The sequence below is a fragment of the Abrus precatorius genome, unplaced genomic scaffold, assembly GCF_003935025.1.
Source record: "Abrus precatorius isolate BTA unplaced genomic scaffold, Abrus_2018 Scaffold10, whole genome shotgun sequence".
In the NCBI taxonomy this organism is placed as follows: Eukaryota; Viridiplantae; Streptophyta; class Magnoliopsida; order Fabales; family Fabaceae; genus Abrus; species Abrus precatorius.
Window position 1 is genome coordinate 29,564,502 of NW_020874292.1, and position 27,005 is coordinate 29,591,506.

The 27,005-nt window shown below is 29.4% G+C and overlaps 3 protein-coding genes across 5 annotated transcripts; 1 reads left to right on the plus strand and 2 right to left on the minus strand.

Moving 5' to 3' along the window:
- The first annotated feature begins 9,071 nt into the window (after positions 1–9,071).
- LOC113867972 (alpha-glucosidase-like) lies at positions 9,072–12,982 on the plus strand. Its single transcript, XM_027503506.1, has 5 exons — positions 9,072–9,427; positions 9,575–10,299; positions 10,404–10,634; positions 10,750–11,396; positions 11,549–12,982. Exons 1-5 carry the CDS (start codon positions 9,222–9,224, stop codon positions 12,443–12,445), a joined length of 2,706 nt encoding a protein of 901 aa, XP_027359307.1. The 5' UTR covers positions 9,072–9,221; the 3' UTR covers positions 12,446–12,982.
- Positions 12,983–14,985: 2,003 nt separating this feature from the next.
- Positions 14,986–19,364, minus strand: LOC113848664 (protein WHAT'S THIS FACTOR 9, mitochondrial). Of its 3 annotated transcripts, XM_027478183.1 has the most exons (3): positions 19,249–19,364; positions 18,581–18,629; positions 14,986–17,785 (listed from the first exon to the last, which is right to left on the minus strand). In XM_027478183.1, the coding sequence occupies exon 3, from the start codon at positions 17,644–17,646 to the stop codon at positions 16,429–16,431; it is 1,218 nt and encodes a 405-aa protein (XP_027333984.1). In that variant the 5' UTR covers positions 17,647–17,785; positions 18,581–18,629; positions 19,249–19,364; the 3' UTR covers positions 14,986–16,428. The 3 variants fall into 3 exon arrangements, with proteins under 3 accessions (XP_027333984.1, XP_027333985.1, XP_027333983.1); XM_027478184.1 differs by having other exon boundaries at positions 15,850–18,629; positions 19,245–19,349; XM_027478182.1 differs by lacking the exons at positions 18,581–18,629; positions 19,249–19,364 and adding an exon at positions 17,813–18,295 and having other exon boundaries at positions 15,850–17,717.
- A 1,703-nt stretch (positions 19,365–21,067) lies between these two features.
- Positions 21,068–23,906, minus strand: LOC113853166 (annexin D8-like). Its single transcript, XM_027483653.1, has 6 exons — positions 23,834–23,906; positions 23,149–23,294; positions 22,542–22,763; positions 22,053–22,265; positions 21,353–21,442; positions 21,068–21,268 (listed from the first exon to the last, which is right to left on the minus strand). Exons 1-6 carry the CDS (start codon positions 23,904–23,906, stop codon positions 21,068–21,070), a joined length of 945 nt encoding a protein of 314 aa, XP_027339454.1.
- Between the last annotated feature and the right edge of the window lie 3,099 nt (positions 23,907–27,005).

The window sequence follows — 27,005 nt, forward strand, 5'->3', positions numbered from 1 at the left end:
ATTCACCTTACTAATTTTCCAAGGTATTATAATTTGAATTAGAAAAAAAAATATATACATCTCTTCACTTCAAAAAACTTAAAGACTGTGTCAATTTTTTTCTTTATTTTAAAAAAATCAATATCATTCTTTCCAACCATCCTTGAGGCAAATATGTATTTTAGATATATAATTTCAATCTTTCACATAATTATACAAATTACACTTAGAATGAAATTATGTGCCTAGGATTAATTCAGTTTTTATAACAGTTTTCTGTTTAAATAATAATAATAATAAATCCTTCTTGAAAGTAAAAAATTGTTATATAAAGTTTAAGTATCTATTTTAACGACAGCTTGAATAATTGTTGTTTATTTATTTTCACAATGAATTTTTACCTCCAATAATACTAATTGTATAAATGTTGTTTAAATATAATAATTGGCAATGATTTTTGAGACATTAGATGAATAATCTAATTCTATCAACACAATAATAATAGTAGCTTATAATTTAAGGATGATTTTAAAATTATTGATAAATATAGACAGGCAACAGTTCAATATCACACTCTTTTCAAATATAAATAATTGATAAATTTAGTTATAGTTAAAAAATGGTCTCTATTAAATATTAAAAAAAATAGTGTCTATTATGAGATTTGGAAATAACTTTTATCTAAACCTTCAAATGTTTTTCGAAGTAAATTTTCTTTAGATAAGCATTACACTACACATAAAATAATATTTTATTTTACTATAGAATCAATTATTAAAAAAAAGATAATAAATTTAATAGATTAGGTGATTTTAATATCCATCAGTCATGTATGTGTATATTCATTTATACATGTCAAATATAATATATAATTAATTAAATAATAAGAGATGTCAAACTTAATAAAATAATATTTTTAATATTTTATATTAAATATAAATTTTATCAATTGATCATAGAATTTAAATTTTTAATAAAATAAAAATAAGTTTACAAATTTTTTAAAACTTAAAATATTAAATGATACGCTATTATTTACATTATTTTAACATCTTATACACTTTTTAAAATATCAGCAATTAATAATAAACATTTCATTAAGCATATATGGATGACTAAATCAAATAATTTTTAATATATAATCATCATATTAATATTGCATACTTTAACGGATGGATTAATAAGAATTATTTAAGATAAAAAGATATTAGTTTACAAATTTTGACACATGATGTTATTTTTCCTAATACCATATGCATGTGTTTTCTTATTACATTAACATATGCAAAGGTACTCCGATGTTAAAATTACCATTTCAATTTGTTCTTTTAAAAAAATTCTAATGTTTATACTTATATTTTATTATTTTGACATGACTAATTAATTGCACTTATGAAATTATTTTCTTATCAAGCTGGTTGTTAAAGGTTGAAGGAACCAACAAATCAAATGGATGCTTCCCATATTCATTAACACACGTGAATGGATGGTTGAAGCAAAGTATCTAAGCTTCCTCTTCAATTGACGTGAAAATTAGGAAAAGACTAAAGCTCTGAATTGTATTGTAACCTCTGTTGTGTGTCTTCATTCATAAATGGTGATGTCTACACCTTTCATTTGTATGTAGAAGGAAAAATGAGTTGTAATAACTTCTTCAAGTGACATAATTTGAAGATTATCATATCTATGATGAGGACACTGAATAAGTAAAGGATGTACAAACGAAGGACACCATGTGCATATGCAAGCCCTATATAGAACAGTGAAACAAGTACACTTCAATCAACATGAATTTATATTTATTTTAATTCTATTTATTGTAACTTTTGTGTTAGATCCACCTTTATATGACATTTAATGTGTTTTTAAATATACACTAAATGTGCTTATATGGAGATTTTTACTCCTTCATATTCTTTAATATACATAATAGATAAATATGATCATAATCTTTTAATAAAGTGATGGTATTAGCTTGTGATATTGATACTTTATCCGTCCTTATTATGATCCACAATAGTATTTATTTTAGTTTATAAGGTTGTAAGGATATAAGCTTTATTTCAGTAATTTGTGTCTTTAGGAATGTGTTTTGTAATAGCATCTTGAAGGTTGAATGAATGGGTACAGTCAATCGTAAGAAATTATATTATATTATATAGTGTAATTCAACTAGAAAACATTGTGATTTACTATAGTACGTGCAAATAAAATATTAAAATAACTTTTGATAGTATAAACTTTGTCTATAAAAAATTAAATTATAAGTAAAGGATTTAATGGTCTATATTAATAAATAATATATTATAATAACATTTGTATATTTATAGTGTACGTTAATATTTTATACTTATAAAATTATTTGTTAGTATAATGTACTAAATTGTTAGTTTGAACTCAAAGTATTTATACAAATAATTCTATTTTTGTTAAAAAAATTATACAAAGATAAGTTAATCAAAATATTATTTGTATATATTGTAACTACGATGGATAAAGACTACACGAAGGAATGGAATAAAAATAATTTTAATAAAAGTAAGTAAATTCAATTTTATAAACTAAAATCTAAATTATGTCTAGATAAAAAATAAAGTAGATTAGATATTTCACTTTTTTTAAAATTTAAAATTTTAATTTAGTTTAGCTTAGAATATAAATTAGAGTTGTATATCTAGATTTTTGCTCACCCCTTAGTCGTTGGATGGCACTAGTGGTGCAATGGTGCTTGCAAGATCATTAGAAAAAAAAGGGCCCCAAAGTGTTCCCCAAAGTGAAAACAATGAAATGAGTTCCCAATACCTCAAATCCAATAGCAAAATGTCATTCATTGGCAGGGATCATCAATTTGAACGAAAAATGATCTAATGGACAGTATAAATGTGGTGCCCAGAAGGACAATTTTAAATAATTAATCAAGCCATACACATAAGGACATAGCACGTGTGACTTTAAGGCTTTTTAATTCACTGGAAAAAAATAATGTAATTTATTAATAAATAATTTTTTATTAAAAGTATTATGATATATTATTAAAACATTATATGTTAATGTAACACAAACAAAATTATTTGATTGACATTTTAACCTTTTTTTATTTAATCTTCTAAAATTTATTCATTTAATTAATAAAAGCATTTTTTAAAAAATATATATTTTTTTTTTTGTTAAAAACATTAGTTCTGTTGAAAAATTAGTATGCATCTTTTTCTTAATTGTGAATTCCAACAAAAAAAAAAAACATACTTTTATAAATATTTTTGTTGTCTCATTTTTTCCTTTTTTTTTATTCTTCTCTTCTTATTTTTCATCCACACCTTATGACTTTTTTTCTCTTTTGAACATTAATAAAAATTTCTCATTTTTCTTTAATTTTTTTTTATCTTTCTCCTCTTACACTTTAATAATTCTTCTTTCTTCCTCTTAAACTCTGAAAAAGACTTTAATTTTTCCCCTATTTTTCTTCCTTTTATTATTTTCATTCACATTTTCACAACATGTTTCTTCCTTTTAAAATTTGACCATAAAAAATTTTTTTAGTAAATTTTTGGTTAAATCTTAGAGTCATAAAAGAAGATAATGAATAAGAGGTTAATTATGATGATATTGAGTGCAAATACAATATTAACTTTAATGTTGTTGTTATTTATTTTTGTTTTGTTTTTTCACTTAAAACTTAATCAAAAAACCGAAATTTTTTTTGTTAAAGTTGATAGGATGAGAAATGAATTGTGAAAATGTGAATGAAGGATAAGAGTAGGAAGAATAAGACGATGAGAAATAAGAAATATTTTTTATGAAAAAAAGAAAGAAACGAGTTATAAAATATAGGCGAGGAGTAAAAAAAGAAAAAAATAACTGAAAAATTCATTAAAATAAATTTTTTATCATAGTTTACGTAGAAAAAGAATATAAATATTTTTTATAATAAATACCTTATTTAAAATATTTTTATATATTAATTTAACTTAAGATATATTATTTATCAAAATATGTTAAGATAATAAAAATTTTAAATTGGTGGATTAACAGGAAAGGTATATATAAGTAAACAAATTAAAAACTATATAAGTTAGAAGATTATAACGAATATAAGATTGCTATTAATTTATTTGATTTAAATAATTAAGGGAATAACATTAAGTTTAGTAAAAGGATTCAGTAGTATGAAAAGAAGTGGTATAAAATATTAAGCAAAAACCTTGAATGATTTACCTCTAAATCTAGATTTTCACCATTATTACCATTTGAAGCTTGTCGATCAATAATATTGAATATGTATAGATAAGTAGACATATATAGTTAATTCCTTTGTGTGCACATTTTCTTTTTGAAAATTAGTGAAAGCCATGTGTTGCTACATACATTGGCTTTTGTAATATTTTTTTGTTAGATGTTATTTTAAAACTATTGTATTTATAAGATTTAGTCTGCAATAGGTGTTTTTATTAAATTAAAAATATAAAGTATATCTTTTTGTGTGATATCTCTGTTATCACAAATACAGAAAAAAGGAAGAAAAAAAAAAACTATGCATAGTGATCATTGTTTGTCATTTTTCTAACTTGGATTGACCCTCAACCTAACATGACACTAATAAAAATGTTGGGTGTTAAAATTATTTCTATTGATATAAAGTATGTTTAGTAAAAAAATTTAATTAATTAAAAATGTTAATTATTTAAGTAAAATAATTCTACTTAATAAAATTAATTATTAATAAAATGTATCTTACTATTAATATAAATCTATAATATTTATATTAATAATTTAATTTTGGTTAGAGAATAGTTATAAGCAATTAGTACATAACCTTCCTTCTGTAATGGAAAAGTGTTTAAATGGCCACGAAGAGCTTAGAATGTGAAAATAAACTCGACTTTAGAAAAAAAAAAATCAGTAGGTTAAAAATAAGGATAATATACAAATAAAAAAAATCATGACTCCAAATATTTTGTTAAATTTTTAAATATTATAGTAAAAATTTATTTTCTGTTTCATTCCAAAAAATGTTTAATTATCAATATAATTGTTTTAATTTCATTCGCTATCTTATTTTATTTTATTTTATTTATCATTAAATATGAATTTAAATTTTCTCAATTTCTAATCAACATTATAAACTGTAGTTAATTATTTTTTCAAAGTGAACCTTCTCATTTCATTAAATATGTAAATATATATAACCTTACAATATAGTATTCTACATTTCAGTAACTACTTCAAATTCTCAATTTGGACAAAAGTGACAAGAAATAATTTAATTCAATCAAATTTATATTCTCAATTAAATTGTAAACACAATGAATGCACTTTGGGTTCTGCATGACCAACACACTTTATAAAAAAATCAAAAATTAAGGATTGGAACATTTTGACAGGACATTAAGAAGTCAGGTGCTAATTTTGTTCTTCAAATACCAAAATGAAACCAACTTACAAAATCACAAAATATCTGTTATTTTTGGTCAATTTTTCAAATCCATATCATACTTTCAGGATCAATGCACCTCAGCGCCTCCATCTGTCATCATATTGTATATTAAAAAAGATGGTATTATAAACTAATTAACAACAAAATGGGAAAATCTCACAGAATTCAACATTGATTGGCTCAACTTTGAGAAAGTAATGGCTTTGAATCTTGGTGTCAAGTATAGGTCAAAAGTTGTTCAATTTTAATGACACTTGACCATTGATGAGGTACTTCACATTGCAAAAAGTTGACAAACTTTACAATGTTGGCCCTCGCAAGTCTCTTCAGTCACTTAAAAAGTATGACATTTTGAAAAGCAACATAGAATAGCCAATAAAATCAATCATACATAATCATAGAAATTAGATAATAGAATTGGCTGTTAATTTACCCAAATCAAAAGGATATTTTCTCTTACACAGTGACTACATTCAATTGGGGTCAAATAGAGGCATTCAATTAATCTTCTCCACATTAGAAAAAGAAAATAAAAGAAAAGAGAGAGGATTTGGTTGTTGAGATTTCTAGCCTCAATTACCCTTTCAGAATTTTTATTCATCTAGCTAGAGCCACCTTTATAGGATTAGTGTATTAATTTGCCGACAATTGTGCAATAAATTACTACACAGAAATTTTGACATTTTATAGCCGCATGAAATTGAAAAACTACACACTACTTAAGTATTCAATTAGTTCTAAAAGGTAAGTGGTTGGTTTGATCCAACTCCATTATAATAACAGTTCTTTTATTTTCAGAGAAAATGTCTAAGCTACCAAGGTAAGGCAAATCAGCACTATAAAAATAATAGAAAAGAAAAAGAAGCTAAAATTTTGGTTGCGTATAAAATTGGATCACTTCTTAATAATAAAATTTTGGACAAGGAATAGCAGCAACTTGGACTGCGGTGGGCTTTATTTACAATAGAACTCGTAGTTTCTGCAAAGTCAAATATTTCTCTTTGCCACTCTACCATTTGTTGCAAAAAATCATTTTATGAATTTCATTAAGAAAAAAATAAATGCATAAAAATATGTAAGTCATCAAAACAAATCAGTTTCAAGATGATTTTTCCATGCTTATTCTACAGCGATGGATGTGGATCTTAAAATAAAACAACCAGAAGAGAGGGATTGAATTATTTTTAATATATATCATATATTTTTAATACAAGTTCATAATACTTTATATTAATAATTTATTTTTAATTAAATAAAATATTCTAATGGAGACAAACTTAATACTTAACTGTTAATATATAGTAGTCTTTTAGTATTGGATTAGAATAACTTAAGTTTGATAATCATATGAGGCCAACCCTAGAACAAATTTTACTCTCCTGCCATTGCAGTTGTATTTTTAAATTTGATAATTGTTTAAAAATTTTAATTTTTTTTAAAAAAATAACAATGAGGAGGAAGTGCATATTGTACAATCTAGCTCGATCTAGTGCTCTAGTAATTAATATAAAAGGTATCAACAGGTTTTACAAGCTTATCTTGCTACTTAAAATCATGAATATAATAGGCTATAGACACAGTCCATGAGATGATATTGTTTTTTCACTCCCAATTCTAATCTCCTTTTTCTTTTTCCGTAATATATATCTTAATGATTCTGTCTTCATAACACTTGTTTTGTGGTTGATGAATAGGTTTGTTTTGTTAAGAATGATCGAGCATGCTACAGTTGCTGGTTCCCTTAGTACCTGGAAAAAGGTTAATTCTTTTTAGGTTGCTTTGGTCTGAGTTTAGAGTTAAACAAATTCAAATTTACTATACTTAACTAGATTGATTTTTCTTAATTTTATATAATTTTGATTAATCTAAACCGTTTCAAACCAAATTAATTGGATTTAGATAGTGTATTTTGAGTTTAATTTATTTTATTAATTTTTGGCAAATATTTTTAAAAAGTTAATATTTTTTCTGAAATAATTAATTGCCAAAACATACTAAGTTAATTTTTTTATAAACATTTAAGTATATTCTACACATTGATAATTATGTTCGAGTTAAGTATAATTATTATAGTTTAACAAAACTTTTTTTAGTATTTAAAATAATTGCATTTATTTAAATTTAAATTTGAGATTACAAAATAAGTTTAAACAACTTTTGTCAGATAATTTACATGTTTAATGGAAACAAAGTCTTTTCTAAAAAAATCTTTATTAACTATACACGTCTAACTTTTTCAATAGATTAAGTTAATTTGATTTGAGTCATTAGGTTAATTCAGTTTAATGGACTTGTGCAATTGGGTATTTATATCTTGGATGATAACTGATTCATTTATTGTTATTGAATTAATAATATGCTTTATTGTTTTATCCAATATTTAAATTCTTGATGATAATTAATTATCCATGTAGTGACATGCATACATGAAATGACAATATGCAGCTAATTTTATAAAATAATATTTTTTATTAAAAATAAATATTATTAACATAATTTCTACCAATTCATACTTTATAAAGTCACACACATGTCCATGTTTATGGATGAATTCAGAGAAGTGAAATTATTTTTATGCAAGAGTGAAGGACAATTATATTTTGAGAACATGTATTTATATAATTTTATCCTACAAAGGGAGAAAGAAATAAAAAGGGAAAAAAAGTGTGATAAAATTATTTTTTTATGGTACAATAAGTAGTTAGTACAATAGAGAGAAATGGAAAAAAAAATATTATATAAAATACACAAAACTAATATTTTTGTCTTTTAATTTAAAGGTTAAATTCAATTTCATTCTTTAACTTTTATTTTAAATCATTTTGATCTTCTAACTTAAAATTATTTTAAATAAGTCCTTTTCTGTTAAAAATGTGAATTTGGTTAATATTTTTTTATTTTTTTATATATTATTTTACATTATTTATTATTTTTTTTGAATTCGTGCACTGTTTGTTATTTTTTTTTATATATCTAAACTTGCTTCTTCTTTTTTCAAGTCTATGCAATAGTTGATACAGTCAAACCTCTTGACAATCGTTGCTACTCTCTTTATTGTTGAATTCACTTGTAGTAAAAAATAATAACACACTGGAAGATGTCTCAAATGTGTTTCAAGTATAAAAAATTAACGAAGCTAACAATTTTAACAGAAAATAACATATTTAAAATATTTTTAAAAGTTAGAGAATCAAAATAAATAAAAATAAAATTAAAAAATTAAATCAAATTTAACTCTAAATTTGAAGGACAAAAACACTAATTTTATCTAAAAATATTATATTAAAAACATACCTAATGTTTTATTTTAAATTATCAAGATTAAAATATAAAATTGAATAAATTTTTAAAAAAATTATGTAATTTTAAATGATTTTTAATTTTAAACTTCTATACAAATATTAAAGATTATTTCCATAGTTTGAAAATCACACTTTGTTATTAAAAAAAAAACGACAAACTCGTTAATTACAACATATCATGTATTTAAACTTAATATTTTATATGTAAAACAATTAAAACCATTTTGAACCTTAATTTTTATTTTATGTCTGTTTCCTTCACCATTTTTCGTACGCATGCATCCCAAAAAGTATGAAAACAAATTCATTCCTTTTCAATAATGTATAAAAGAAAGGTCCATAGTCCGAATGCAAATGGAAAGTTGCGGTTGGTTGCAAGAAGCAAAGCTCAACCAGTCTTCTAGCAAGTCAACATCATCCTCCATTGCCTCCAATATGAATGTATATAAATCGACATGTGATCTTTTTCTATCCTTGTAATCCACAGCCACATCAACACTAAGACAATGGCTATAACGTTACCCTTCTTTATCTCTGTTTGTCTCATCTTTTTCTCCACTGCATCATCACAAGTAACTACAATTGGTTATGGCTACACCATCTCAACTGTTAACAACCACCCCACAACTAACTCTTTGACGGCCAACCTTAATCTCATCAACACTTCCTCAGTTTTCGGACCCGACATTCCACACCTCTCCCTTGATGCCAGGTAAAAACAACGAACTGTACTTATATCATTATTGTTGTCTCACTTTTAATTCATCCCACTAAATTAAATTGTCTTGTTCCTATTACATCATCTATACTCTATGGTATAGTATCTATATATAAATATTTGGTTATTTTTGAATTGCAGTTTTGAGAACAAGGATCGATTAAGAGTAAGAATCACTGACTCCGATCATCAGAGATGGGAAATCCCACAAGAATTGATTCCTACAGGTTCCTCCTCATCTCAATATTATTACCCTCTACGCTTCCTCAATAGCGAGCAAGGTTCTCAGCAATCAAAAGACTCTTTTAGTGTCACACATCCAAACTCAGATCTTATTTTCACTCTCTACAACACCACCCCATTTGGCTTCACTGTCTCACGCAAATCCTCGAACGATGTTCTCTTCAACGCTACACCTGACCCTTCCAATCCTGAAACCTTTCTCATCTTCAAAGATCAGTACTTGCAGCTATCTTCTTCCCTTCCATCACAAAGGGCCTTTCTTTATGGGCTTGGGGAGCACACTAAGAGCTCCTTCAAGCTGCAACCCAATCAGAATTTCACTTTGTGGAATACAGACGTTGGAAGTTCAAACCTCGATGTCAACCTTTATGGGTCTCACCCTTTCTATTTGGACGTGAGATCACAGTCCCCAGATGGAAAAGTGAAAGGTGGAAGCACACATGGGGTTTTACTGTTGAACAGCAATGGAATGGACATAGTGTATGGTGGTGATCGTATTACATATAAGGTCATTGGTGGGGTTTTTGATTTGTATTTTTTCGGTGGTTCCTCTCCAGAATTGGTGTTGGATCAGTACACTGAACTCATTGGTAGGCCTGCTCCCATGCCTTATTGGTCCTTTGGTATGTCACATGCACCCTCTTCCTTTGGATTAGTTACTACATACACATTTAAATTTAACTTATGAATTTCAGTTGATTCACATCCTTGTTTCTCTTTTGGGAAGGTTTTCATCAGTGTCGATGGGGCTACGAGAGTGTAAGTGATCTCCAGGGTGTGGTTGCCAACTACTCAAAAGCAAATATACCCCTTGAAGTTATGTGGACAGATATTGACTACATGGATGGAAATAAAGATTTCACACTTGATCCAATCAACTTTCCATTGGATAAGATGAGAAGTTTTGTTGATACTCTTCACCAAAATGGTCAGAAATATGTGCTTATCTTGGATCCTGGTACCTAATTCTGACATCATAAAATTTCTTTCGTACAATTCATTTTCTTTTCTTTATGTTTGAGGAAGCATATCTGCATCTTTTATTGATCTGAGGGAAATTATTTTGAAAACAGGTATCGCTGTAAATGAGACATATGCAACCTATGTTAGAGGTTTGAAAGCTGATATATACATAAAGAGAAATGGAGTCAATTACTTGGGTGAAGTTTGGCCTGGACCGGTCTACTACCCTGATTTTCTAAATCCACGCAGCCAAGAATTTTGGGGTGGGGAGGTCAAATTATTTAGAGACCTTCTCCCTTTTGATGGTCTTTGGATCGACATGAATGAGTTATCAAATTTCATTACTTCTCTTCCAATTCCATCTTCTAACCTTGATAACCCTCCCTACAAAATCAACAATAAAGGATCTCAACAATCCATTAATGACAGAACAGTCCCTGCAACGTCTTTGCACTTTGGTAACATCACTGAGTATAATGCCCACAATTTGTATGGACTCTTAGAAGCCAAGGCAACTAACAAGGCATTAGTGAATATAACTAGTAGAAGGCCATTCATTCTTAGTAGATCAACATTTATTAGCTCTGGTAAGTACACTGCCCATTGGACAGGAGACAATGCTGCAACATGGAATGATTTGGCATACTCAATTCCATCCATATTGAATTTTGGAATCTTTGGGATTCCGATGGTTGGAGCAGATATATGTGGTTTCTCAGGGAATACAACTGAAGAACTTTGCCGGCGTTGGATCCAGGTAAATTGATTCTCAAATGCAGTTGTAGTATGGGATAATTTTTGCACTAGTGTGAATGTTACTATATTAAATATTCGCGTGCTTAGCTTAGCAGGAATAAACTATGAAACACAGTATTATACATATGTAACTCATTATTTTGCTTAATGCAGTTGGGGGCCTTTTACCCCTTTGCGAGAGATCATTCAGACAAGAATTCCATCAGGCAAGAGCTTTACCTTTGGGAATCAGTTGCTGCATCAGCTAGGAAAGTGCTTGGTCTTCGTTATCGTCTTCTTCCTTATTTCTACACACTAATGTATGAAGCACATACAAAAGGGACGCCAATTGCAAGACCCCTTTTCTTTTCATTCCCTGAGGATGTCACAACATATGAAATCAACTCACAGTTTCTGTTGGGTAAAGGGGTTTTGGTGTCACCTGTACTACAATCTGGGGCAGTCACTGTTGATGCATACTTTCCTGCAGGAAACTGGTTTGACCTCTTCAATTTCTCAAATTCATTGAATGCAAAATCAGGCCAGCATGTGACTCTTAATGCTCCATCTGATCACATTAATGTGCATGTTGGGGAAGGTAATATTTTGGCCTTGCAAGGAGAAGCAATGACAACTGAAGCTGCTAGAAACACTTCATTTCAACTTGTGGTGGTTATTAGTAGAAGTGGAAATAGTTATGGAAAAGTCTATTTGGATGATGGGGAGGGTCTTGACATAGCAGGAGGGAATGAGCAATGGACGTTAGTAAGCTTTGATGCTGTATTTGACAACAATAGCATTTTTGTTGCATCTAAGGTCACTAATGGAAGATTCGCTCTAGACCAAAGGTGGATCATAGATAAGGTAACTCTCTTGGGGATACCTAAGCATAAGACATTTAATAGAATGGATTTGTCAAGGAAAGAGTTGAACATTGTAAACGGGATGAATTCAATTGGGAAAGCAACTGTGAGGACACAACTTGATAGCTCCTCTCAGTTTGATATTGCTGAAGTTTCAAATTTGTCACTGCTTATTGGAAAGGAATTTAAGCTGGAGATCAAAATCTAGTAGAAGGGTACTTTAAGAAAAGCATGTTCTCACTGAGAATCTTTGCCTTATTCATAGTTGCATTAATGAGTTAAGGTTACTATTAGGGGAGGCATTCCAAGCTAGAACACAAACATTCATATCGTGTCATCTTTTGTATCAGAAATAAATGTTATGAAATAATGTAAACATGGCTATCAGGTATGAACATGTCTGTATATATCAATTAACAGGGCTGAGTATCACATAGTACAAGGGGTCTCATATAATTTATGGCCTTGAATTAGCACTTACCAATCGGTTTCGTGGTTCTTAGTGCCGTTGCAACGTCTTACACTCTACATCCTTTGTTACTTAAGCTCTAGCAGATTAGCAATGCTTTGTCCATAAAACCATACGGGATCATATTTGTAAGCACATCCTCGGATGACTAATTTTTTCGAGTCCAATTTATTCATGTCTTCAATCCTTATTTTTCTATCAGTTACTATATCAATGTAAGGGCAATCCTTATTTTTCTACTTTAAATATTTGGATATAGATGAAATGAAGATTTACCAGCTATGTGTATGTTATATGTGTCAGGCCCAGTTGAATCTTGCACTTTGGCATGTGAGTCTCCATAATCTGCAGAAACTTATATTCATGGTCTCCTGAAATAATATAAGTCAAGTATTGGAGGTAACTGTGGCATGGTAATTGTGCAGGGGCATAATTGTGTAGAGTGTTATTCAACTTTTAACTAAAAACTAGTCGAGTGTGATGCACATGCAAAGTCAAGACTTTGACACACAATTTGTGTAGCTTAACCGATTAAAGAGATGAAATCTTGGCAAAATATCATTGCTCATAGTTTTTTTCATGGTTTATGTTGTGTTAAATATGATTGCAAATACTGAATTGTGACTGATAACAAGTAACTCATAAAGCGAGCTTAAAGGAAGTACATAGTTTCAGTTTTGGTCATATTGCTGTATAAAAACTTGGTTTCATTCATGTAGCATGCAAGGATTTCTTTTACTGCATATTAGTTTTGCAATTGCTTAGTGGAATTTTTACTAAATTGGTCAATGTAAAGCTTTGCTTGATGCTTTGGATTTATATAAAGAAATTCCTTGAAATAATTATGCTTTGAAAGGTTCAACTAATGGAGCGTGTTAGAAATTTCCTCGTATGTTCAATGGTGCTTTAGCCAATTCAGTTTTGGAAAGCTGCATGATATTCTGCTCAAACAACCAAAATGAGCCTTGTGGCTAGTAGTAGCTATGTTTTTCTTGAACTAATGATACATATTTTGTTGCTATTTTCTGCATAATTTTGTGGGATTTTGATGATAAAAAAATTGACTTATATTTTTGTGAAATGTGAAGCGAAGTTTGATGTTAATATGATTAAGTTTTAAGGATAACACTAATGGAAGTTTAATTCCCTACAATTTGTGACACTTTTTCTCTAGTTCAATCAATATATACTTCATCTCGTAAATAAGATGGATGAGAAGTCGTAAGCTAATTTAAAAGGTTCATTACATAATTCCTTGATAATAATACATAGAGGCAATTCGAATGCTTCATATGTACAGTTCAATAATTTTGATTGGATGAGGGATTTTAGGAGAGGATTTTGATATTTTGAGGGATTTAAAATTTTATTTATTAAACTTTGTTGTTTGATATTTTTTAAGAGAATTTAAAATATCATTTAAGAGAATTTAAAATAAAAAAATGCTAATTAGCACCAGAAGGACATTGTTTAAGAAATTTAAAAAGCTATTAAAAAAATATACCTTTTGTTCATAATTTTTAAAGCAATTTAACATTATTTTAAATAAAAATATTTTTAATTTATAAACTAATGTTATAACGGTACTGATCAGCTTTTATTATAAAAGAAATTATCTACGGTTGTTTATTCCAGAAAGTTGAATGTTTAAAATATCAGTATACTTATTAGACATAAAATCAAAATGAGATAAAATATTCCTATATAAGTTTTAAACATAGAATTTTCAGATACAAAAATTAATTAGTGATGGAATATCAATTATACTTATCAAACATGTATTTTTAATAACAATAAAATAGCCCATATTATGTATGGCACAGATCTCCAACCAGCTTTTGCTTTCTGTTCCCTTCACACACTCATCTAGGGTTTTCAATTATTGGGAATTCCACCTCCATTCCTGCGATTATTTGCATAGCTTTGATTGTAACTGTTCGTGATCTTGCTCGATGAGTCAGCCTTGCCATTCATTCTCTATGATAATACAAATTTGAGCTGATATTATGTTGCCTTGAAATTGCTGCCTTGATGGTTTTTTTACTTAATACAAGATCCATAGCGTTCCTTCCTTGCACGTCCAAAGGCACAGTTATGTGAATGTGTACATGACAGGAAAAAAGATTATTACTATGATTCACGTTGCTTTTTTCATACAATTGATTCTAGAACTTTACTTCTAAACTTTCATTTCAAATTCTAAAGTTTTAAGGTAAATAACAGAGTTCAAAATTCATTACCCACGATATTGAGAATTATGAAAAGAAAAGAAAAATGCCATTAAGAAACTCATGTATTAAATAAAAAGAAATAACAGTGTAATTTAAGCTTCTTTCACTGGAAAGAAGTATAGTTTACTCTAAAAATGAATAAACTTTGACCTAAAAAACAGATAAAATTAAAATGGAAAGAAAGGGGATACTTCTTCTGTTCACAATTCAAGCAGACCATCTGGGACATCGCAGAGACATTTTAAATCCAACATAACCAAATTAAATTTGCAAAAGTGGAAAGAAAATAAAGGATGAGAGAAAACTTTTAATTTCTTTTTCTTTACTCAGCTCTTCGTTCTCTCTTCAACTAAATAGTAAAAATTTTCAAAATTCAAAAAGTTTTATTTCTTTCCATCCAAACATGCTAGGAGTACCGGGATGAAAACAAATTAATAGACAGGACAAAAAAGGGCTGGATTCGTGTTGATGCAAACCAAAATGACCACGAATAGTAGCTCTAGATTCTTGTTTAACTTTCCACGCTTACTCATGCGGGATAGATTACTATTATCTGTTTGAGGTTCAGTGTAAAAATTGAACAACGATAGGTCCTGTGTCCATTCCAGCAGCTTTGTCAAAGTATAACACATCAATATCAGAACCTTGTTCACTAACTGAAAAACCACCACCAACAATAATGTCAATCATACCTGTAAATTTGAGGCAAAATATTGAGCAGATTTTGATTCATCTCAACCAACAAATGCATTCAATAACTGGAGAGTTCTAGTGGAGCACTATTCCCACATTCCAAATTTTTGGTTAAAAGCATGCTTGGAATGTTCACTTCCACCATGAGCGAGGCAGATTAGAATTGCAGATCATAGGCAACAAAGAGACTTCACATGTCAAGAACTTATGGCAGGGCAAAAATAAAATCAAGTCAGAAAAGGCTTGAAAACATGTTTTGCCAAAGAACAAATACAATGTTATGGTATGCTAGCAAGTACAGCCACAAAGTAGAACATACAAGGCTGTGCCTATAAAACATTGACAACACCAAACATGTAAGGTTTAACAATTCAACAGAGTAGATCAGGCATGTTTCTAAAACTAATAAACAAAGATATGTTTGTGTGTCCGTGTAATGAACTAACAATTCCAAGAGCTTAAGCTGTTAGGAAAAGACATAAATAGTTTTACATTATATTTCCAACATGCCCCCTCATGTAAGAGCCCTTGGGCTTAAAGCGTGGACAATGCACAGGCCAACCTCCTTTATTAGAATCAGATCAACAAGGATTGAGTTAGAAATATAATATAAGATCATTCACGTATCTTTACCTAACAGCATAAGTACGTATATATATGTACATATATGTGCTTGAAAACAGCTTATAGGCATTTTCAACTAATGGTTATACGTCAGCTACTAGTATCTCTTTCTGTTGGTAAAAACTTCATGTATGCCTTCTGATAAAGCAACCTCAAGTCTTGTTCTATAAATTTTCACACAACTTGGTCCAAAGAAAAACTTGCCATCTCATGTCCCCTTTCATCCAGATCTTTTGAATCTAAACCCATTTTAGAACTACAATTAGAAAACCGATTATTCACCCTCCTGTTCCTCAAAATAACTGCTGATTCCTTCATCAACTTGATGTATTTCTTCCTCACCCTCAGTAGAGGATGCTCCCCAATAGGTGATATTTTACTGTAAGCCTCCTTAAGAATGACTGTACAAGTCTTGTTCCTGAAAGAAAGATAAAACATATGAGGGTGCCGCTCAAACACTCTGTGCACTTTCTGTGGCAAACCAAAATGCTTCTTGAGGCAAAAGAGCTTCTTCCTTTCTGCTGAATGCTCAACAAAAAGGGAGAGCAGTTCATGTAGAACCCCCACAAGTCTTTTCTCTGCTATGTCACTGTTTGGATCCAAATTCAAGAAATCATCATAAGGTGAAATATAAGGAAGCTTCTGAAATTCATCTAGCCAGTTCTCTATCTTCCTCCTCAACCTTAAACCCTTTGATGGAAAAAATGGAAACTCAATGGCCTCCATCGGGCCGCCAAAGTACAAACCTCTTTTCATGGCATTCTTCTCCATTACAGAATAAATCTTTTCCCCCCTTTCAAGAGCCAACCCCTTCAATCCATCTTCCATCTCCACAAACTTGAAAGAGTCATCAAGATTTTGTTCTGGGTGCTGCAGGAAATCATTTGGCAAGCCCAAATACCACTGCATCCCTTGAATTATCTTTAAAGGAAGAACATTCTCTCTGGTCATCAATATCAACTTCCTCAACCTGGATCGTAGGTCCTCCCTGCATTCTTCATATACTCTCTTCTCATCCCTGTCAATTTTAGCAGCTTCTGATGTCAACCTGAACCAAGGTAGATTGTACTTGGGACCCGTGAACTCCTCAAAAATGGATGGATATTGCCTCATAAATCTTGCAACCTTCATGGGCACATCTAACACCAATCCCCTCTTTGACACTGCAGAGATAGGAATGCATCCATTGGGATCCTGGGCAATGCAGTTTTTAAGAGCAATGACCGGCTTGAGGTGAATGGACTGATGGATGTGCTCAATTGAGTCATAGTACGAATCTTTTTTCCAATTCATGTACACATTCACATAACTGTGCCTTTGGATGTGCAAGGAAGGAACACTATGGATCTTGTATTTAAAGGATAGTATAATTTTCTTAAAGTTGAAGAACATTGAGTGACAAAACTTCAAAGAAGCAATTTCCAGTAAAATGAACAATGAAGGTAGTAAAAATAGTCAGGTTTTAATTGACAACTACTTAGCTCAGCATTGACTGAATACAAGAGATAGGAGTAAAAACACAGAGTTTAACCTGTAGAAGATTTAAGAGAAAAGGAATAATTGAATCACAAATTGAACAATAGAAAAATCCTTTAAAACAATAAGCAAATAATAATTGCAGGGTTTTAACAAAAATCAGCTAGATTAGCACAGTTAAGTAGTTAATAAACATGATGCACAGTCCAAAACAGAGCTAAGGCAAATAAGAATTGGCACACTTCACAAAATACAAATCACCGCCCTATTCATCAACTTTGGCTAACATTCAGCAGAGATTATCAAATGAAATGGACAAGAAGGAAAAAAAATCCCAGAACCAATAGAAAACAAAATAACGATATACTTAGAATTCTTAATTTACTCCAAAACCAAAACAGTGGGCAACAGAATATCAGCTCAAATTTGTATTATCATAGAGAATGAATTGCAAGGCTGACTCATCCAGTAAGCAAGATTACGAACAGTCACAATCAAAGCCATGCAAATAATCACAGGAAGGGAGGTGGAATTCCCAAAAATTGAAAATCCTAGATGAGTGTGTGAAATGAACAGAAAGCAAAACCTAGTTGAAGACCTGTGCCATAATATATGGGCTATTTTATTGTATGTTAAAATAAATGTTTGATAAGTATAATTGATATTTCAGACATTTAAGTTTCTAGACAAATTCTTTTATAATAAAAGCAAATCAGTAACATTAGAACATTAGTTTATGAATTAAAAATCGTGTTAAAACTAGTCCAAAACATTTCATGTGAATAGAGTCACAAAAGCAAGGATAAATAATAGCTAATCCATGTAGATCTAAACAACCAAATCAACTAACCTGTAGCAAAATTTTTAAGCGTTCCAGTGGAGCAACTGCAGTACGTGATCTGCATAGGCACAACAAAAACTTGGTTAAAAATTAAAACTCGGCACAACACCAAAAAAAATCTTGGAATTATCAGCAAGAACGAGTTTCCAGTAAATTTGAATTACGGATTGTTGTAATTGTAATTACAACTCAATTTACTGAAATGAAAATGAAATTCAAAGTAAGCATGCATTCTTTAATTGGCAGGAAATGCAACATTAGCAAGGCAATGTACCATCAAGATATTAAGGGAATGAAGAATTTTAGTGACTTTCGTCATAAATGACATATACAAGCACAAAAAAACTGAATCTTGTTTCAAATCCCCCGATTTTCGGATTAGTTCCTCACAAGTAATCCAGTCCAAGTAAAAGTAAAAGGACTGGCAACTTCCAAAATGAACAACAACGCCTATATTTAACGCATAATATACTCATTCTACTTCTCCAAATACAAAAGCCAGATTAATAAATATTAATCATTCAACGAAATTAAACCCAAAAAAATGATATCACAAAAGCCATAAACATCAATCCCCACTGTTCCCTGACAATGAAAATCCAACACTATCATCATCGACATATTCATAAATAAAGTTTAATTAAAAAAGTAATTAGGAAATGAGAAACGGAACTGACACTCCTCCAGCGACTCCACCGGCGACGAGGCTTTTGCAGATGCTAGCGAGGGCGTAATTTGGAGCCTTGACAACACCTTCTCTAGCGAGCTTCGCTTCCTTAGCAAGATTAAACATCTTCGTCATAAATATTTAAAATATATTTAAAGATTTATAAATATTAATTTTAAATATTAAAAAATTAAATAACTCTGCATCAACCGACTCAACACTTAAATATTAAATCTTAACTTTTTAATATTTTAGAAATTAAATTTTAATAAAATATTTTATAAAAATTTAATCACAAATGTGTTATATTTATAAAAACTAAAATATAATTAAGTAAAAAATTATAATTTTTAATAAAAATTATTCTTTTAATTTCTTAAACAACGTATTTTCAGCTCGGTTGTTATTTTAAATTCTTTTAAAAAATTCAAACAACAAATTTTAATAAACAGAATACTAAATCCCACAAAATATCATAATCCTCTCTTAAAATCTCTCATCCAATCAAAACTCTTGAACTGTTCATATGAAGCATTCAAATTACCTCTATATATTACATATTATCAAATAAGTAAGTCATGAACATTTTAAATTAGCTTATGACTTCTCATCCACCTAATTTATGAGCATTAAGTCTATTTTTTGAAACTAAATAGAAAAACTGTCTCAAATCGTAGGGAATTAAACTTTTATATACAAGTAGATGCATTTCATAAGTGTTAATCCTTAAAACTTTATCATATTAAATCGTAGGGAATTAAATTAGTACAATACACCTTCAAATCAAATCAAATAACTTACCGGACAGAATAATAGCTAATGATGAAACAATGCTAGCCAATACTTGTCGAGTTGCTTTTAATATACTTATTAACATTTAACAGAAGCTGCAATTAGAAGAATTTTCTCAAGTTTATTTTTTTGCTAGCTAGTGATACTATTTTTTACTTAAACCAATTGTCAAACTACATCATAATACTTGGAGGTTCCAGAGCAAAATGCAGTCACGTTTCCTTTGGAACAAAGTAAGACCATAAGAAATAGTTGTTTAATCTAGAAAACATGACAAAACAAAATGTAAAATGATGTCTGCAATCAGGCAAATAATGAAATTAGAAACTGATGAGTCTCACATCGGTTGGGGGGAGTGACTTATCAGTCTTTAAATAGCTGTGGCGTCCTTCCTTCTAGCATGAGGCCTTTTTCTAGTGTGTCATATCTGGGAGAAATAAAACTGTGAGGGGTTAACCCCCAAAACGGACAATATCATGCTAACCGGTGCGTCTGTGGCGGACTCTCTTGAAGAGGGAGGGGATGATAAGTCCGGGGATGATAAGTCCCAACATCGGTTGAGGGGACTGACTTATCAGTCTTTAAATAGCTGTCATCCTAACCGAGGACAAGAATATAGGTATGACTCGAATATTGAACTGTGTTTTCTGCTTGTTGCTTTTTTCTTTTTTTATGTTCATGGGGTATTATCCCTAGTATTCTTTTAAGTTCTCAGCTTTATTGCAATCTTATTTATTAATATTCCCATCTTTTGAAGAACATAGGAACACGACCCAATATATTGATGCTAACTGTCACAATCTTCATAAGATTTGCAAGAAAAGCTATGTTAGATAATATGAGAGGGAGATGAATACCGAAGCCATGAATCAACCATTATATGAAGGTAAGTTATGTTATTGTGGTGGCAAAAGCCAATGAGTTTATTGGTTCATATAAATCACTATTTGAAAACTTTATTTTGCTCAAATATAGAGATAGTAATTTCCTCAAACATTGGTTAAAAAGTGATGCTACCCCAAACACATAAGTTAAACTCAATTGTTTCCTAACAATGCAAGAAGAAAATTCTTGTAATTTCCTGATGTCTTCTGAGCCACAGAATTATGAAGGGTGACACTATTTCTCTTGAAGTAAAGATCTTTGATTTCGTTTAAATCCTTCTCTGCACGAGTGATGATAACACGGCTCAAAGCATGCTCTTCAGTCACCAAATCATTCAAGGCGTGGCATAACACCTAAATCAAGTCAATGTATGCATGTTTAAGAAAAGTTACATAACAAGAAAAGTTACACTAACATAATTTGATGACTTCAGTTACCTTGGTCATATATCTTTGGGGGTTCTTGATGCAACGAATGACAGTACGCAGTGCCACCATGTATTCATCACTTGGAGTGCCTAATAATCCCTACAATTAGCAAAGAATACCCATGTATCGTTCATTGGAGGCTTGAAAATAAAAGTTTTATGCATAATAAAAATTTGCTAATTATCAAATGCTACTTTGGGAAATAATAGTAAACTCTAGAAAGTATTAATTTCTAGCCAATTTTACAAATTCATAACAAGTGTAGTCCATAGAGTATAAATTTCATAATGCAAATGTTAAAAAATTGCCTTAAGGACACTAATTAAAGGATTAAAAATGAAAACACTATTAGCAATGCTCAAAGAAGACTAACAAGACTCATTTCTTGAATATCTTTCCCCACTCTAGAATGTAACTAAAAACTTTGGCTTGTCCATCAGTTTTTAACTACATTTTTATGAATTGTATAGTCTTAACTGTCTTCAAAAAGTACTTAAGGCCAGATTCAGCCCTTGATTTCACAAGATTATAAAAATTCTGTTGTAATTAAAAATGTTAATTTTAATTTCAATTGAATAAATTTAAATCCATAACATAATTTCATTAATAACTTTTTAGCATAGAAATTTCAGTTGAATGGCGGTGATGTGTGTGTTCCTTGTCCTTGTATTCTGTTTGTGGAGCAGAGTACATAAACTTATAACATTACCTTGGTAATTGTCGTGCCATACATGTTTCTAAAGATACTGAAAGTCGCACATAGCTGCTTCTTACTTCTTGTACTCAAAATTCTAATGATTTCATCATCGTTAAAAGCCTTCTTTTCAATTATTTGATGAACAATATTTGCTTCAGAATGAGCCATACTCTCATCGAACTCATCTCCATCATACCTATAGGTGCTTATAACTGCAGCCAACAACTGCATGAAAAAGGAATAACAAAAGGTGTGATTCTTATTCTCCATTTCTAATTGTTCATTATTCTTACAATTTTTTTAAGGATATATGATAAAAAAGTAATAACTAAAAGATTTCTATTAAAAAATGTAACTTTTAATATTATTAATACATTATATTTCTTAATATCTTGTGATTTTTAATAAAAACTTACTAATTATTATTATTTCTAAACAAATTAAAGTGTGTTTTATTGAAAAACAAAGCACATAATATAGGTCGATAATTAACCCACTTACTCTACGAATATCACCGATTGTTGTGGAAGCCACATCTTCTTCAAGGCAATGCTTGTATAGGAACTGGTATGAACGCTTCACAGCCAGAAACTCTTCTGAAGTTCTAGTGCAAGCAATCTCAATAATTACTCTGTAATTTGGTACCCTTTCCTTCTTCAATGCTTCGTTAATCAATGATGCATCTCTTTCAGCTGGATCCATCGTCCAATTGCAAATAGCTCTCTAATTTGAATGGTAGTTACCATATTTGGCAATAAGAAATAATGTTAATAAGAATTTTATGATTCACCCAATATCCAAATTATTGCAACATGCTTTAGTTATTTATATGTTTTTCTCTAATTCCTATTTCAACATATATTGGCTTCTTCTCTTTCACCCATTAGGGCAAAGTTGAATGATCAAAACCAAAGTTTATTAACATAAATTTTTAAGATTAATTTTAAACATTTAAAATTATTATATTTCTATATTTGTTATATTTTGGTATTTTAATATAATAAACATTTTGTAATAGTTTTTAAATAATTTTTAGCTGCTTAAAATTAATTCTAAAGTTGATATTAACATTTTCTAAAAAAAATGCTATGAATTGTAATATTTCTACCTCAAAGCTTCCTGAAAGTTCAGATTTGAGTTGTTGGATAAGATCTTCATGATAAATTTCTTCATAAGCCTGCCTCACAAGTTTCCTTTGAGCCACATTTCGATGTGCTAGTATGGATATAAGAGAACTCTCATCTGTCCCAAATCCTACAAACCATACATTTTTTCAAAACATGGTTAGAAATCTAGTAAACTAAACTAGTGTGTGTATGAGCATGATCGGTGCAAGGTTTTGGTTTGATAAAGATAGTTTAGTTACTTTATAAAATTTAAGATACAAAAGAAAATATTTTAAAATAATAATAAACAAATTAAATAATTTAATTACAAGTCAAATTAAAATTACGTTAAACTTACGTGAACTAATATGACATATGAATTTATTAATAATTAGAAACGTCAAACATTGTTATAAAACAAATGTGAACATGAGAGTTTTTATGAACAAAAATGGCATATTTTCGTCACCCGATCACGTAAATATTTTCATTTTGTTCATCGTTTTTTTAAAAAAATTGGATGCTTCGATTCTGGTGTGGAGAGATTATGTAAATAGTTTTTTAAAAAAAAAAACTACATAATTTATATTTATACAAAAAGAAGAAGATAGATACATGAATATTTTGCAGTGATTAAAACATTCTACGTATATAAACTGTGCAACATATATAAGATATTTAGATAACCTTTGCAAGCCTTCTTGATAGTTTCAGCGTCTTCATATGGAGAAGAATCTTTGGCAGCAATTAGAGTAGCCATTTGGTCGATCTTGTGTCTTGCCTTTAGTTAGTGCTAAGATTTGTACAAAAGAGTTCATTTCCATTTTCTATTTTATACAAGGGAAACTCAAAGTAACTCTTTCTGAAACTCCTCTGAGAAACCTAATAATTATATAAACAATATGTTATTCTAAAAGAGTTATTGTTAATTAGTAAAAGTAACTTAAATATGTTACTGTAAAAGAGGCTTTTAAAAATAATGAATAATGGACTTAGCGTTAAATAGATAAATCAATTAATGATAGAATATACTGAAAGTAACATAAATATTTGTTAACATAACTTCAAATTAGATCATAACCAACTTGATGGATTGTCCTCATGAGGAACACAAGTAACCAATTATCACTGTTTGAATTTTTTTTTCTTTTATTTTCTAATCTTCATTTGTTCATTTTTGCCTCCATTTCAGAAAAATTATGTTCAAGAAACCAATTAAGTATGATCAATCTCTATCACGCATATACAGGGTTCTTGGTCGATTTATGTTTTCTTTATATATAATATTTCATCTTCTAATCTTTATGTGTATAGATTACTATCCAAGTAAGCTCTAATAATTAAAATAAATGCCCTCTAAATGACGCAAAAAGTTCATGAATCAAAAACAAATTAAAATCTTATTCAACAGATTGCATATGTTCCTTTTCATTTTGGTCCATTATAAATTTATCATACACCCCTTTCAAAACAAAAACCCAAAAATCAAGTCCTTAATTAATCGGGAACTCAGGATACATATCATCATAAATTTCTGTATTTTATTTTGAATTGGGATAGAGGAAATTTTGAGTAGTGTTTTAGGGAAAAGAACACTAATATATATTGAATTGTGAGGTTATTAGGTAGATCAAAGACCCGTCAAAGTGTCCTTCCAAGCGAAAATCCAAAGCAAAGTAAAGGGATTTTCAAACAATTACTCACAGATTCAACATATTATAATTGAATGAAGATAAATTATCGATACAAATATTTTTTTTCACTTATCATTTTTGTTTACTCTATATTATTTTCATTTTCTATAACCCCAAACGACTAAGTGTCATTTGTCTTAAATTTCAGTATATGTAATTAATTTTGAATTGTTAATTAAGATGCGTATTCATTCAAACTTTAACAATAAGTTTTATTCTGGAATGTATAAAAAATATGGCGAGATGATTCTAGGTGTAAAACAGCTCTAAGTGAATGTTTGATTAACATTCAGAAATTTAATTTCATTTGCTGAGTTTCTAACACAGGTTCCAACATAAAATGTGTTTAAAATGAATTTAAATATAATCATATTCAATTCTTCAAAATCAATTCTATCAAAATTTAGGTGTGTATATAAAATTACGTTAAAAATTCTCTAAACGTGAATTGAACAAAATTTACGACAACAATCGATAACTTTTATAATTTAAATGTAAATCAATCCAAATAACATGTTATAAACCAATCAAGCTCTAATTCACTTCCCTCTTATTTTTGCCAAGAAGCATTACTGCAAGACACCACGGATTTCAGAAAACGTAATGTATCAAAAGAAGTCAGAGAACTTTAGAAGTTAATGTGATTCTTATTAATATATATATATATATATATATATATATATATATATATATATATATATATCCTTCATAATCTCAACCTCTCAGTGCCTATCAGAGAATCCACCTACAACGGTTTGCATTGACAGGGAAGGACAAAGCACGGCTTTTGATGAGAATATGATTGAATGAGTATTGACAAAGATGGAACTGTGATTGTGATGTTGTGAAATGGCTACACAGGTCACCAAATATATAGTGGTCTAGTGGATATCCTTAGTGTCAACCATATATGCATATATATCATGGTAACACATACAAAATGGTTTCCATATTCTAAACATTAAAAAAATTACATAACATGTAATATTCATTATATATTTGTTTTTTGTGTGTCACTATTTTTTATCATTTATATATATTTTAAAAAAATATTTATTGTGTAATTTTAATATTTAAGAAACATTTTCCTTATAGAATTAGTCCCAGAGAATTCACCACAAATCAAAGTCCTACCACAGGAATCTTTTCGAAATCAAAGCCTGTCATCTGCCAGTATTCACTCCTGTAAACAACTATATTAGTTACCTTGAAGTTGGAAACTGCAGGAGAGAATTAATATAGTTTAAAGTGAATATATGTACTGCTTTAAATAAACTGAAAGATCGAATCAAGTCTCTTTTTCACTGTTACAGATTTGTACACAGAAAGTGTCCAAAATTTCATGCAAAACAAAACAAAAATGTGTGTATAAACATGTTAAAAATCTAATAAACGGTGATCTGACACAAAAAGATATAATAAGGTTGCAGTAAATGTATATACACACACAATTAAACGTGAATTCAATCACGCTAAAAATCTGAGCTTTTCGTTGGAAAATGAATGCAGTTATATAATCCAAACAACTCATTAATGTGGTACCACATAAAAATACGCACTTTACTCAACTATAGAGAGGAATTTACTTCATTTGATAAAATATGAAATTGTAATCGCTAATAATGTTACAAATGAAACGAATTTATAATAGTTGAACAGTCTAACTAAAAGCAGTAATATTAGATGTAAAATATTTTAATTATACTGATTTTTATTAATGGAGGACGTGTATTTCTTTTATAGTGAATGACAACATGATATCATTCATGTAATTAATCAACTACATCATTTAGGACGTAAAATTTAGTTTCTTTCCACTTCTGTATGAGCCTCTCATGCTTTTTAGTTATGCTATGCCTTTATATTATTCGTGTTTATACTGTTTCTTTAGCACCCTATTTGAACCTCAATTTAGTTTTCATGTATTAAAAAAGTCACTTTTATTAAGGTTGCATTTACTTCATTGAGTTAACTTTTTGTTCCACGTGTTAGATATATGATAGAAGCATAATTTTGTTAAACTCGTTGAGTTTTCAATTCAAGCTCCATCTTGAGATAAAGTAAATGGAAATTTGTCCCTTTCAGATAGTGCTATATGTTTTTCATAGATGCTGATACTGTTTTTTCAACCCAAAAAAGAAAGATTTAGTGATGGAAGATCACCT

Bases quoted from the DNA above. Each gene is read 5' to 3' on its own strand.
- LOC113867972 (XM_027503506.1), top strand. From the start codon at position 9,222: ATGGCTATAACGTTACCCTTCTTTATCTCTGTTTGTCTCATCTTTTTC. The intron at 9,428-9,574 runs GTAAAAACAACG...TTTGAATTGCAG, and splicing joins CACCTCTCCCTTGATGCCAG to TTTTGAGAACAAGGATCGAT. The intron at 11,397-11,548 runs GTAAATTGATTC...TGCTTAATGCAG, and splicing joins TTTGCCGGCGTTGGATCCAG to TTGGGGGCCTTTTACCCCTT.
- LOC113848664 (XM_027478183.1), bottom strand. From the start codon at position 17,646: ATGTTCTTCAACTTTAAGAAAATTATACTATCCTTTAAATACAAGATC.
- LOC113853166 (XM_027483653.1), bottom strand. From the start codon at position 23,906: ATGGCTACTCTAATTGCTGCCAAAGATTCTTCTCCATATGAAGACGCT. The intron at 22,764-23,148 runs GTAGAAATATTA...CATTCAAATTAG, and splicing joins AACTTTCAGGAAGCTTTGAG to AGAGCTATTTGCAATTGGAC. The intron at 21,443-22,052 runs GTAATGTTATAA...TGCTAATTGTAG, and splicing joins ATGGCACGACAATTACCAAG to GGATTATTAGGCACTCCAAG.